This window comes from Aegilops tauschii, chromosome 7 (genome assembly GCF_002575655.3).
Source record: "Aegilops tauschii subsp. strangulata cultivar AL8/78 chromosome 7, Aet v6.0, whole genome shotgun sequence".
Lineage (NCBI taxonomy): Eukaryota > Viridiplantae > Streptophyta > Magnoliopsida > Poales > Poaceae > Aegilops > Aegilops tauschii.
Genome location: NC_053041.3, coordinates 542,710,131 through 542,723,247, shown reverse-complemented (window position 1 = coordinate 542,723,247; position 13,117 = coordinate 542,710,131). Strand labels below are relative to the sequence as shown.

The following is a 13,117-nucleotide window of genomic DNA, read 5'->3' as shown; positions in this document are numbered from 1 at the left end:
GGGAGGACTCAATGCCAAACCGTTGTATGGCTTGGGTTGGGACCAGAGGTTGTTTTAAACTCTGTTAAGTGTGCTTGTACTTTGATTGAGTAATACAAGAATTGTTTTCGCAAAAAAGGGACCCATCTTTTCAAATTTTGAAGAAACAAAAAATATTAGCCTAGATTTAATGAAAAAAAATCTATAATTTGCATCAAATGACATCCCTTTCCCGAGATACATGCCATCTCACTTCCTATAGTTTTTCCTACTCCTATGGTATTTCTATCTTATGAAAACTAGGGCCTTTTTTTCGTCATGTCATCTAGCTATAGGCACATAACATATTTTTAGTGCACACACACACACCAAAACTAGGGCTTTTTCCCTCAGTTTGTGAGCATGTATTGGCCTTTTCTTGTGTGATGCACAAAATGTTTTTTTTGTTTTGCAAAAGGCACAAACTGGAATTTGTTGTACATTGTGTGCTCCTATGATGAGAAATTTGAGATACACACTTTTTGTTTGGTTCGGACCGGCTCTGGGATGTTACTGATTTTTACGGCTTGGGGTCGGGCTCGGGCTGGTCCTTCTTTTTGGTTTTTGAACACTGGTTGATCCTTTTGAGATCAGGCTTTTGCAGGGCCAGCCTGAGGGCATGGCCATCGCTCCAGGGTGGACGAGTGTGATAATCCCCAAGTGTAGGGAATCATCGTAGCAATTTCCAAAGGTGGAAGTGATATGTATGGAGTGTCGAACCCACAAGGAGCTAAAGGTAAGATCAATATTCTCTCAAGCCCTATCTGCCACTCATACGACTCTACGTACACCGAACGTTTGCTTCCAACTAGAAACGAGATATAAAACTATGTTGTGGGTATGAAGAGGATAACTTTGCATGATATCGGAGAACTAAAATATAAAAGTAATTGCTGTTATCACAAAGTTAGAATATACTACTAAATATTATAAATAGCGAGAGTGGAATAATGATGGATCAGTGTGCGGAATTGTCCTAGGCAATTGTTAATAAGACCGATAGTCGTCATTGCAATTTCATATGAGGGAGAGGCATAAGCTAACATACTTTCTCTTCTTGGATCATATGCACTTATGATTGGAACTCTAGCAAGCATCTGCAACTACTAAAGATCATTAAGGTAAAACCCAACCATAACATTAAAGCATCAAGTCCTCTTTATTCCCATACGCAACAACTCCCTTACTCGGGTTTACGCGAATCATGAACGTATTGCAACACCCTACAGCGGGAATCCCTCACGCTTGCGCGACACGGTGGGCACAATAGGACAGCACCAAAATAAAACATACAACTCGTACCAATCTAGATCATCAATCAACCCAAAGACAAAGGATATCTACTCAAAACATCATAGGATGGCAACACATCATTGGATCATAATATGTGGCATAATGCACCATGTTCAAGTAGGGATTACAGCGGGGTGCGGGAGAGTGGACCGCGTAAAATAGATGAGGATGGTGATGATGATGGTGATGTTGATGAATGAAGGAAATATGCCCTAGAGGCAATAATAAAGTTATTATTTATTTCCTTATTTCATGATAAATGTTTATTATTCATGCTAGAATTATATTAACCGGAAACATGATACATGTGTGAATACATAGACAAACAGTGTCACTAGTATGCCTCTACTTGACTAGCTCGTTGATCAAAGATGGTTATGTTTCCTAGCCATAGACAAAGAGTTGTCATTTGATTAATGGGATCACATCGTTAGGAGAATGATGTGATTGACTTGACCCATTCCGTTAACTTAGCACTCGATCGTTTAGTATGTTGCTATTGCTTTCTTCATGACCTATACATGTTCCTATGACTATGAGATTATGCAACTCCCATTTACCGGAGGAACACTTTGTGTGCTACCAAACGTCACAACGTAACTGGGTGATTGTAAAGGTGCTCTACAGGTGTCTCCGAAGGTACTTGTTGGGTTGGCGTATTTCGAGATTAGGATTTGTCACTCCGATTGTCGGAGAGGTATCCCTGGGCCCACTCAGTAATGCACATCACTATAAGCCTTGCAAGCATTGTAACTAATGAGTTAGCTGCGGGATGATGTATTACAGAATGAGTAAAGAGACTTGCCGGTAACGAGATTGAACTAGGTATTGAGATACCGACGATCGAATCTCAGACAAGTAACATACCGATGACAAAGGGAACAACGTATGTTGTTATGCGGTTTGACCGATAAAGATCTTCGTAGAATATGTGGGAGCCAATATGAGCATCCAGGTTCCGCTATTGGTTATTGACCGGAGACGTGTCTCGGTCATGTCTACATTGTTCTCGAACCCGCAGGGTCCGCACGCTTAAAGTTCGATGACGGTTATATTATGAGTTTATGTGTTTTGATGTACCGAAGGTATTTCAGAGTCCCAGATGAGATCGGGGACATGACGAGGAGTCTCGAAATGGTCGAGACGTAAAGATCGATATATTGGACGACTATATTAGGACATCGGAAAGGTTCCGAGTGATTCGGGTATTTTTCGGAGTACTGAAGAGTTACGGGAATTCGCCGGGGAGTATCTGGGCCTTATTGGGCTTTAGGGGAAAGAGAGAGGAGAGGCTGGGCGCCCCCCAAGGCCTAGTCCGAATTGGACTAGGGGGAGGGGCTGCGCCCCCTCCTTCCTTCTCTTCTTTCTCCCCTTTCCTTGACTCCTACTCCTACTACTTGGAAGGGGGGAATCCTACTCCCGATGGGAGTAGGACTCCTCCTAGGGTGCGCCATAGAGAGGGCCGGCCCTCCCCCTCCTCCAGTCCTTTATATACGGGGAGGGGGGCACCCCTTGGAGACACAACAATTGATCCTTTGGATCTCTTAGCCGTGTGCGGTGCCCCCTCCACCATAGTCCACCTCGATAATATTGTAGCAGTGCTTAGGCGAAGCCCTGCATCGGTAGAACATCATCATCGTCACCACGCCGTCGTGCTGACGAAACTCTCCCTCAACACTCGGCTGGATCAGAGTTTGAGGGACGTCATCGAGTTGAACGTGTGCAGAACTCGGAGGTGCCGTGCGTTCGGTACTTGATCGGTCGGATCGTGAAGACGTACGACTACATCAACCGCGTTGTGCTAACGCTTCCGCTTTCGGTCTACGAGGGTACGTGGACACACTCTCCCCTCTCGTTGTTATGCATCACCATGATCTTGCGTGTGTGTAGATTTTTTTTTTGAAATTACTACGTTCCCCAACAATGAAGACAATCACCGCAGCGATTATTCCCCTCCCGATGGCACTCCGGCGCCACCGAGAGAAAGGAGGAGAGGTTCTCCCCCTTGTGCTTCCTCCGCCATGGCCTCCCCCCTAGATGGGGAGAGGTTCTTCCTCTGGTCCTTGGCCTTCATGGAGATGATGGCCCCTCCGGGATCCTCCTCCATGGCCTCCGGTGATGATGGCCCCCTCCGGCAGGGTGCCAGAGAGGGCCTAGATTGATTTCTCGTGGCTACCCCGTCGGTTTTGGGAGCCCCCCGAGCCCCCGCGTCGCTCCCAGGGCGACTCGGGAGGCGAAACCCTAGCCGCCGCCCAGGCTCCCCTCCTTCCCCTCCCTTCCCTCGCCGTCGCCGGAGGATGCCGGCGGGCAAAGCCCTCACCGGTGGACGGCGGCGGCGGGGCCCTCGTTCGCGTGCTCGCGCGCTTCTGCTGGGCGCGCTGGAGCGGCGGGCGGCCGTCTGCTCGCGGGGAGGTAGAGATGGCGTGGACTGCGTGCGAGGTGGCGCTGCCATGGCGGCCGCCGGCCGCTGATGCGTGCGGCAGAGTTGAGGGCGCCCAGATCTGGGCCGCACGAGCCCGCCCAGGCCGGCGACAATCACTCTGCCCCCACCCACCCCTCTCCCTCCTCCCACCCCTCCCGGCCGCCGCCGGCGGTTGCCGCTGGGTTAGTAAGCACGCGTGCGGCGACCCTGACGGTTGCTGCTCCTCTGTGCCCCGGCGGATCCTGGCGGCGGAGGCTGGGGGCCAGCGCGGTGGCGGCGCGGTGCAGGTGGCTGCTGCCACCTGCTGGACGCGCTCCCGGCGGTGGCCGGCCTGCTGGAGCTGCGCTGGTCGGTGCCCACTCCTGCGACGACAACGTTTCTAGCCTTCCCCCATGTGTGTTGGTCTTCTACGACGATTCTTCGCCATGCCCGGTCTGCCATTGCATCTGAGGTCTTCGTTCTTGGGTCGGGGCGAAATCCCCGCGCGGCGACGGCCTGCGCTGTCAACGGCGACGCCCGAGGGTGCCGTCACCTCCTTGGAGGCGTTGGCATGACCCTGACCGGACCTCCTCCTCGAACACCGGGAGAAATCCTAGGTCCGGCCTCCCGGACCGGGCAGCGGCGGCGTCTCAACGCTGTTCCTCTCTTGATGGCGCTGCTTTGGCTGCAAGTGGAGTACTTGATGCGGCAGATGGTGGTTGGCGATGCATCGCTCTGGCGTAGACTGCTACACAAGGAGCAGGTCGCAACGTTTGCCTGCGCCGGCGCTCCCCAATGAATGCTACACCAGTTCCAATCAGGCCCTGCTTTTCACCCGCCGACTCTCTAGGCACATGGGTGCGAGGTACGTCGGCTTGGGCAGTCCTGAAGCTGCATTCGTCCCTGAAAGTGCCTGGCAATGGCAGTGATGCTACCCTGTTGCTCCGAGTCTCGGTGCTTCGCCATTTTGGCTAGAGGCAAGGCTAGGCGAGGCCTAATGTCGTTGCGTGTCTGTAGTTGAGGGCACCTCCTCACCTAGCTGTAGTCACTTGGTGAGGACGATCGTTTGTTTGTGTGTGTGCGTGTGCGTGTGCGTGTGTGTGTGTCCCTCCTTTCTGGAGGTTGTACCCCCGATGTCTTCCTGTTCAATGCAATGAAACGCAACTCTTTTGCGTTTTCTCGAAAAAAAATCTCGTGGCTACAGAGGCTTGCGGCGGCGGAACTTTCGATCTAGGTTAATTTCTGGAGGTTTATATATATATATATATATATATATATATATATATATATATGTATATATATATATATATGTATGTATATATATATATATGTATATATATATAAGAGGTTTTGGCGTCGAGAACAAGTCAAGGGGTTTTCCGGGCTGTCCACGAGGTAGGGGGCGCGCCTAGGGGGTGGGCGTGCCTCCCACCCTCGTGGGCAGCCCGGGACTCTTCTGGCCCAACTCTTTTACTCCATGGCCTTTTTCTAGTCCAAAAAAGCGCCGTCAAGTTTCAGGTCAATTGGGCTCCGTTTGGTTTCCCTTTTCTGCGATATTCTAAAAGCAAGGAAAAAACAGAAACTGGCATTGGGCTCTAGGTTAATAGGTTAGTCCCAAAAACCATATAAAATAGCATATAAATGCATATAAAACATCCAAGGTTGATAATATAATAGCATGTATACTTTATAAGTTATAAATACGCTGGAGATGTATCAAGGTGCTCGGCGGATACACGTCGGACAAGCAGCTCGCGTGGAGGAGAAAATCAAAAAGGCAGTCGCTTGCAGAACCAAGCGGGCTCTTGCAGAAGAACCGATTGCCTCACTGCAAAAAGCAAAGAGAAAGAAAGGAATGAAGGAGAGAGAGCTACTTTTGTTTGGATCCAAAGTAAAAAAGGTAGTCATGGAGAGAGATAGGTGGACCACTAGGAGATGGTGCTTGTGTTGGATGGGAAATATCCATCCGGTGGCCTCACCAATTTTTTTCTTAGGTGAAGGCTGAGACCACACCTAGGTTTTTTTTTTTTTTTTTGAGAACAGACCACACCTAGGTGATGCCCCTTGGTTCATGCCCTGAAACCTGCCCGTCCCGAAGAATGACCAGGGTTTAGCCCAGAAGAACCAGGCCGAATGGGCCCAAGTTAAACCTCAATCTTTTGCAATAAGGCCTGGCCAATCTTTGTTTTCTTAGGGAAAGGCTGACGGAAGCAACCAAGCCTTTTTCTTGGCCCAGCCAACCTGGCGGTGGCCTGTTGTTTATTCCGCAGAACGTACAGCGAGAACCTACGAACGAGCTCCTTTCTTGATTCTTCAAAAAAAAAAACTTTTTCCTCGTCCATCGCTAAGCAGAGCACCAACCGAGAACGACAAAACGCAGGGGAAGGCACTGACGGCCGGCCGGCTACTCCCCCACTCCAATTCCTCCCAACCCGCACGCGGCTTGCCAGGGCCGGCGATGGCGATCGCGCAATCCCTAGCCCTGTCGTCCTCCGTAGCCGCCCGCGCCAGGGCCCGCCGCGCCGCGCCGTCCCGCGTGGCCGCCGCGGCGTCGGCGTCGGCGTCGGGCGAGCCCGCGCGGCGGCTCGCCGTCGAGTTCGACCCGGCGATCCCGCTGGCCTCCGCGGTGACGCCGCCGAGCGGGTGGTACACCGACCCGGGGTTCCTCCGGCTCGAGCTCGACCGCGTCTTCCTCCGTGGGTGGCAGGCCGTTGGTACGCGCACTCGATTCCCTGGAAATTTCCTTCCAATTTTCAGGAGGAACAGTCGCTGGCTGTTTCATTGGCGACAGATTACTTTTCTGCACACAGTGACAGTTGCACTGACGGCTGAGTGTTCACTAGCTTGAAATGGATAGTCCAGGTCTTTGGCGATCAGGTCCCGTGACTAACTAATTGGGATCATGGGCAAGGTGCCCGTATGGGAGTAAATCACTTCCTATCGAAATGTTAACATATTTCTAGTTTTGTAACAGGAGTTCCTGGACTGGACTCCTGGAGTGACCGTCCACTTGAGCCTCGCTGGCTCATAGCGAATTGCGATATCGTTGATAACATTGCTCACTTCAATGTTTACTGGTTACTGCCCGACATTTTCTAGTGTGCCAATGACTCACTGATTGCTTTACTCTGTCTGTTGTGTTATATAAATCTTTCAAGTACCCTCTCCTAGGACTCCCGTACTTGATTTGGAAAAATATTAGACAATATGTGGTGTGGGTGGGCGGTGGCGATGAACAAATGCAAATGGGAAAGAAATTAAATAGGGGAATAGTTGGGAAACATCATTTACTTTTACATGTATGCCCTATATTTGTTCAAACAATCTTTAGAATTTATGCCTTATATTAATCAATGGAAGGAATACCATTAGTACAATTTGTGTTTATCTGTTTTCATTAGTTAAACTCTGTAGTTCCTTACTGAGAGGTTACATGGTGCCGACTTGCATGCTTCTTTTCCAGGTCACATAGGACAAGTCAAGAACCCAAATGATTTCTTCACTGGAAGGTGATTGCATCTTGCTTTAATGCTTCTTCGACCTGAATAAATTCTACACTTTCTACAGTATCTGATGTGCAAACCTTTTATAAGTGTAAGTGTTCTTATAATATTTCTAGAACTTCCCACCATGTAATCTGCAACTGAATTTGCCAAAAATATTTGGCTTAATGGAAATTGTTCAGGTGGGTTTAGCGCCCCCGCCCCCCCCTCCCCCCCACCCCCCGCTAGACCTTTTCTTTTTCTAAAACAAGGATCTGCATGCACACCACTTGTTTGAAAATTTAAAACTTCCAGTCATGGTTACCTCCAAATTATTGTAAAGAAGATAATTCATGCTGGAGGTTGCTAATTTCAATCATCTAACAAGGTGAACCAACAGCCTTGGAAATGTAGAATTTGTCATATGCCGGGATGCAAATGGGAAACTTCAAGCTTTTCACAATGTGTGCCGTCATCATGCCTCACTCCTCGCATGTGGAAGTGGTCAGAAGACTTGCTTCCAATGCCCTTATCACGTGAGTTCCTTAATAAACACCTTGTAGATATGGTACATACCTGCGGTCTGTACTTATATGCCATAATTTTTCTTCGACTTTCTAGGATAGTCATCTGAATACTTCGCTTATTGACATCTGAGGTAAGAAATGTGGCCACATCCACATAACTTTTCATCAAAAGTTGTTTAGTTGAAAATTTTCATGGGATGGAATCCACATGCTATTAAGTATTAACTAAGGATAGTTCAAAATGTAAATATGACAATGAGGGAATACATCCACATGTCCCATGTGAGGATTAAACGTTTCAAGTTGAATTCCAAAGAAATCCGGTGCTATTTTAGTTGGACCCCCAGCTTCTTGGTGTCTCTGCAGAACTGCCTGAACTAGAAACTATGGCAACAAAACAACACAACATCAGTGGATTTCATATGTGTATTAGTGTAATTATCATTTCTGAGGGAACTAAGTGTGGTGAAGCCTCTGCTAGGTTGGCTGAAACTGAACTTCATCATCATATCATTTGTTTTTATTTGCCTTATTTTTTGTGACTCAGTAGCTAACTAGCTATATAAATTTTTAGGGTTGGACATACGGTTTAGATGGTACCCTCCTGAAAGCTACAAGAATATCAGGAATCAAGAACTTCAACAAGAATGTATAGCACAACTCCTTTTGAGCCTTTATGCTTCTCAATCTCACAAAATTGCAACTTATGCTTCTTTCTGGAAACAGGATTTCGGTCTTTTACCAATTAAGGTGGCTACATGGGGACCTTTTGTGCTGGCCAGATTTGATGATTCCTCTCAAGATACTGTTGATGATGTGGTGGGCGATGAATGGCTGGGTAGTGCTTCAGATCTGTTGAGTAGAAGTGGCATTGACACTTCACTACCCCATATTTGCAGGCGAGAATATATTATCGAATGTAACTGGAAGGTTTAATTTTTTTTATGTCTGCTATTTTGATGATGTTACTGAAGCAATGAGATTCTCTTGAGTTTATATTTTATGCCCATTGTATTTTTTTTCATGCAGGTATTTTGTGACAACTATCTAGATGGTGGATATCATGTTCCATATGCACATGGGGCCCTTGCATCTGGCCTTCAGCTTCAATCCTACGAAACACTTGTATTGTTTGTAAACCCCTTTTCTTCTGCAGTTTTCCTCTTGATAATATTTGTTTAGGCATAGGTACTTGGTCTCAACTAGTAATATGTTTTCATAACCAGTATAAATATTCTCTCTTTTTGTGTGTGTTGAAATTATCGAGTTATTACCTTTTTATTAATCTTCATACCTGAACCAATGCCACTGCAATACTGAATTATTTCCTTGGAACCTTTGTGGTTTTGCTTTTTTTAGGATGACTTTTAATTAGCATGTACTTATCTCCAGACATATGAAAAAGTTAGTGTTCAAAGATGTGAAAGTGCCCCAGAAGAACAAGACATTGATCGCTTAGGGACGAAAGCTACATATGCCTTTGTTTATCCAAACTTTATGATCAATAGGTGTGATGGGCATCCCTCAGAACTTGTCATTTCGACTTGCTTGCGTTAGATGCATACAGATGTGACTAACTAATAATTTTCAGGTATGGTCCATGGATGGACACTAATCTAGCTGTTCCATTGGATGCAACCAGGTGTAAAGTGGTTTTTGATTATTTTCTGAACGAATCTCTTCTGGTATATATTCTCCTGATCTCACATATCCATTTTATGTTTTTCAGTACATACTTATGTACTGTCTGTATGTTCTCACATCTCAATAACATAACATGGTATCTTTCATTCTTTATTATTTACACAGCTCGGGTGGCACATTATTGTGATAGTAGTTTGATTGCAAACATGAGCACCTGTTTGTTACATATATTGTGCTTATTTCTTGCTTGCACTTGATAAGATGAGACTGGTTTTGAAGAGCGTCTCCACTTTATCGCTGAACAGATCAATAGGGGTACAACATGTTTTAACTTTGCTCCGCAAAAAAAAAAAACATGTTTGTAACTTTGTATATCATATGTGGCTGCTTTCGAGTTTGACTCTTGAACATGCCTGGAGGGGGTGTATTTGCATTAAGAATGAGCTAAGAGAGCGCAAACGACTTGTGCCTGATAGGCAATACTAGTAGAAAGTAGTTGCGTCCCATGGCAGAGGCAGAGAAGCATAGTGTAGGGGGTGGAAGTTACTGTAGCGATGAGTTTTCGTTGTTCAGCTGAAATGCAATGCTGGGAATAACCAAAGTCAGAGGAACTGTGCTCCTCTTCTTTGCTTGGGACTAACCCGTTCAGAATAGAGGGTGGTAATGGTCTAAGATCTAAAAGCCGAGTGATGTCTTCAAACGGATGATGATGTTATCTTCGTATATTAATCAAGTTTCCATCTGAAACAAGTAATGATTTGTTACATTGCTACAATCTAAAACGGAGTATCCTTGAAATATGCAAATCCTTTCTTGCTTGCTGTATACATTTTCAGTCGACTCATCCATATTGAATGTGCAGGATGACCAGGATTTCATTGATAGAAGCTTAAAGGACAGCGAACAAGTACAGGTATATTACCACAAAACTGATCGTCGGTCGCCAAGGTAGCTCGATGCAGTGCTGCCTGTAACCACTAAATTTGTTGTTTTCAAGTAGACCTCTCTGAGCTAACAATCACTGCACTGTAAATTGCATGGTCTTCTAACTGCATTCACGACATGGACTCCATGCCTTTTTACGCTTGCACCAATATATGCACAGCACAGCACAGTAGCCACGGCATGAGCAACAAAACACATCTGGTGCCGCAATGTCGCGAGCAAGAGCGTACCGCAACAAGCGTGGGCCGATGATGCTGATGCGTTTTACCTGCCACAGATTGAAGACATTGCGCTGTGCGAGGGAGTCCAGCGGGGCCTGGAGTCGCCGGCCTACGGCGTGGGCAGGTACGCGCCGTCCGTGGAGATGGCCATGCACCACTTCCACTGCCTCCTGCACGCCAACCTCAGTGGCTAGTGATACTTATGTGCGGCGTTCAATATTGTGTACTCCCTCCGTTTCTAAATACAAGTCTTTGTAGAGATTCCACTAAGTGGACTACATACGGAGCAATGAATGAATCTACACTTAAAATGCATCTATATACATCCGTACGTGGTTTATAGTGGAATCTCTATAAAGACTTATATTTAGGAACGGAGGGAGTATATAATTGTGAACTGCCATGCTGGGAGCACATAGCCCAGGGCTGTAATTCTACAGCTCGTCTTCTTCCCCCATGGTACAAAACAGAGTGTTTGAACCGTGCGAAATTGGACTATGCCAGGTGAAACTATATCCGAATAAAATGAGTGAACCGTGAAACGGCTTTGGCCATATGAAAAGACCTCCGAAGCTCGATATTTGGCCATGTTTCTCACCACTCATCAGTAAAAATTTAGGCAGAAGCTCAAAGAGCTCAGGAACGGATCCAAACTTTACAGTCAGAAAAAGTGACCATACCTTTTTTTTAGGGGTGAAAAAAAGTGACCATACGTCCATACCTGAATACATCGTGCGTTGATGGTGATGAAACGGTCCGTAGACGGCCTCATTGCGTGGGAGACGATGTCGCCAGTCGCTTGTTTTTTTTTTTTTTTTGAACATATCGGCAGTCGCTTGTTTATGGAACGGTGGAGACATTTCAGATAGCAAGTAATCAACTGTTACGAGAGGAGAGGATCATTTATCCACTGTGTCCATTGTTCAGACGACGGGCAGGCAGCCAAAAAAATAATTCCGTCGCCGGGACTTGAACCCGGGTCTCTCGGGTGAGAGCCGAGTATCCTAACCACCTAGACTACGACGGACGGTTGCTTATAGCTTAACAGTTCACAGATTAGAACTAAAGCGATCTTGTCTCGCAGGCATTACAAAACTCTACAGCAGACAAATACTCCATCCAGCTCCTGACATGGGAATCGGAAGTGTTCCGTGTAGAGGCATACAGTACAGAAGTCAGTAGGCGCCATGGTGTGCATGGCGCCAAGTCACAAATCAACCCGACCCACGCCGTAGGTCACGCGGGGGGTGGGGTGGGGGGGGGGGGGGGGTCTATACGGGCTCAATATCGCCGCGGCAGATCAGAAACTGTATGCAAAACCGTAACGCAAAAGCTCGTTGAAGTATAGATCATTCTTGACATAGGGGCAGATCGTTCGTACACAGCATATATATATTTACATAAAAGCTCGCCAGAGCTACACTACCGTACCACTAGACAAAATGGAGCTCACCGGAGCTCGTGTGGTAGCTGATCAGCGGCGACGCTCAATCGGAGTCATCGTCAGAGGTGAGATCGACGAAGATCTGCTCCTGCTCAGCGGCCTCGCGGCGCCATTCCCCCTTCTTGCTCTCCTCCCGCGCTAGCAACGCGGGCAAAATGGTGTCCGCCTCCGCCGGGGGGAGGAAGTCCTCGGCCCGACGACGCCACCGGCACGTCGTCCGGCCCCGCCTCGGCCTCTGGCTCCCTCTTCACCGGGGTGAGAGAGGAGCGCGAGCTGGACTCCCCGGAGGAGCTGCCGGTGCCGAAGAAGAGGCACCCCCGCGCGCGGTCGTACTCCTCTTATACGTATCCGTCGTATCTACTTTTCCAAACACTTTTGCCCTTGTTTTGGACTCTAACTTGCATGATTTGAATGGAACTAACCCGGACTGACGCTGTTTTCAGCAGAATTGCCATGGTGTTATTTATGTGCAGAAACAAAAGTTCTCAGAATGACCTGAAACTCCACGGAGCTTAATTTTGGAAAATATTAAAAATATTGGCGAAAGAATCAAGGCCAGGGGGCCCACCACCTGTCCATGAGGGTGGGGGGCGCGCCTGCCCCCCTAGGCGCGCCCCCCTGCCTCGTGGGCCCCCTGGAGCTCCACCGACCTCAACTCCAACTCCATATATTCGTGTTCGGGGAGAAAAAAATCGGAGAAAGATTCATCGCGTTTTACGATATGGAGCCGCCGCCAAGCCCTAAACTCTCTCGGGGGGCTGATCTGGAGTCCGTTCGGGGCTCCGGAGAGGGGAATCCGTCGCCATCGTCATCATCAACCATCCTCCATCACCAATTTCATGATGCTTACCGCCGTGCGTGAGTAATTCCATCGTAGGCTTGCTGGACGGTGATGGGTTGGATGAGATTTATCATGTAATCGAGTTAGTTTTGTTAGGGTTTGATCCCTAGTATCCACTATGTTCTGAGATTGATGTTGCTATGACTTTGCTATGCTTAATGCTTGTCACTAGGGCCCGGGTGCCATGATTTCAGATCTGAACCTATTATGTTTTCATGAATATATGTGAGTTCTTGATCCTATCTTGCAAGTCTATAGTCACCTACTATGTGTTATGATCCGGCAACCCCGAAGTGACAAT

General features: G+C 47.4%; 1 protein-coding gene, 1 non-coding gene and 1 pseudogene across 2 annotated transcripts; 2 read left to right on the top strand and 1 right to left on the bottom strand.

Annotated features, from left to right (window-relative positions):
• Positions 1 to 3,608: 3,608 nt before the first annotated feature.
• On the top strand, positions 3,609 to 4,287 carry LOC109778601 (uncharacterized; annotated as a pseudogene).
• Positions 4,288 to 6,058: 1,771 nt separating this feature from the next.
• Positions 6,059 to 11,119, top strand: LOC109778620 (choline monooxygenase, chloroplastic). The gene is made up of 10 exons (XM_020337188.3): positions 6,059 to 6,426; positions 7,176 to 7,221; positions 7,595 to 7,730; positions 8,296 to 8,370; positions 8,448 to 8,651; positions 8,751 to 8,846; positions 9,114 to 9,229; positions 9,313 to 9,406; positions 10,228 to 10,278; positions 10,588 to 11,119. The coding sequence occupies exons 1-10, from the start codon at positions 6,171 to 6,173 to the stop codon at positions 10,723 to 10,725; spliced, it is 1,212 nt and encodes a 403-aa protein (XP_020192777.1). The 5' UTR covers positions 6,059 to 6,170; the 3' UTR covers positions 10,726 to 11,119.
• A 366-nt stretch (positions 11,120 to 11,485) lies between these two features.
• On the bottom strand, positions 11,486 to 11,558 carry TRNAE-CUC (transfer RNA glutamic acid (anticodon CUC)). Its single transcript has one exon. It is a non-coding gene; the product is annotated as a tRNA-Glu (tRNA).
• Positions 11,559 to 13,117: the final 1,559 nt, after the last annotated feature.